Source organism: Myotis davidii, unplaced genomic scaffold (assembly GCF_000327345.1).
Source record: "Myotis davidii unplaced genomic scaffold, ASM32734v1 scaffold685, whole genome shotgun sequence".
Classification (NCBI taxonomy): domain Eukaryota; kingdom Metazoa; phylum Chordata; class Mammalia; order Chiroptera; family Vespertilionidae; genus Myotis; species Myotis davidii.
Genome location: NW_006295823.1, coordinates 1028833 through 1029089, shown reverse-complemented (window position 1 = coordinate 1029089; position 257 = coordinate 1028833). Strand labels below are relative to the sequence as shown.

Here is a 257-nt window from a genome sequence, read left to right as displayed (position 1 = left end):
GGTGTTTGTCTCTCCCTCTCCCTTCCTCTCTGAAATCAATAAAAATATATATAAGAAAAAAACACAAAAACAAACCCACCTGCTTCTTGAGCAGTCGAGCTGATCATGTCGACCGGTTAGAATGGTCACGACGGGGCCACACGACCGACAGACGCCCGGGGAGGAGGGAAGGGCTGGTGACTCTCTCCTCTCCTGCCCAGGACGCCGCGGCGATGGTGGCGCCCTCAGGACCTGCGTGGAGAGGGTCTGCGCATTGG

The 257-nt window shown here is 56.0% G+C and overlaps 1 protein-coding gene across 1 annotated transcript in view; it reads left to right on the top strand.

The window, feature by feature from the left end:
- KIF14 (kinesin family member 14) overlaps positions 1-257 on the top strand; it is a 30227-nt gene that overhangs the window by 29405 nt on the left and 565 nt on the right. Inside the window, exon 24 of the mRNA XM_015568445.1 lies at positions 201-254. Coding sequence (XP_015423931.1) covers positions 201-254 — 54 coding nt within the window. The remainder of the gene's footprint in view (positions 1-200; positions 255-257) is intronic.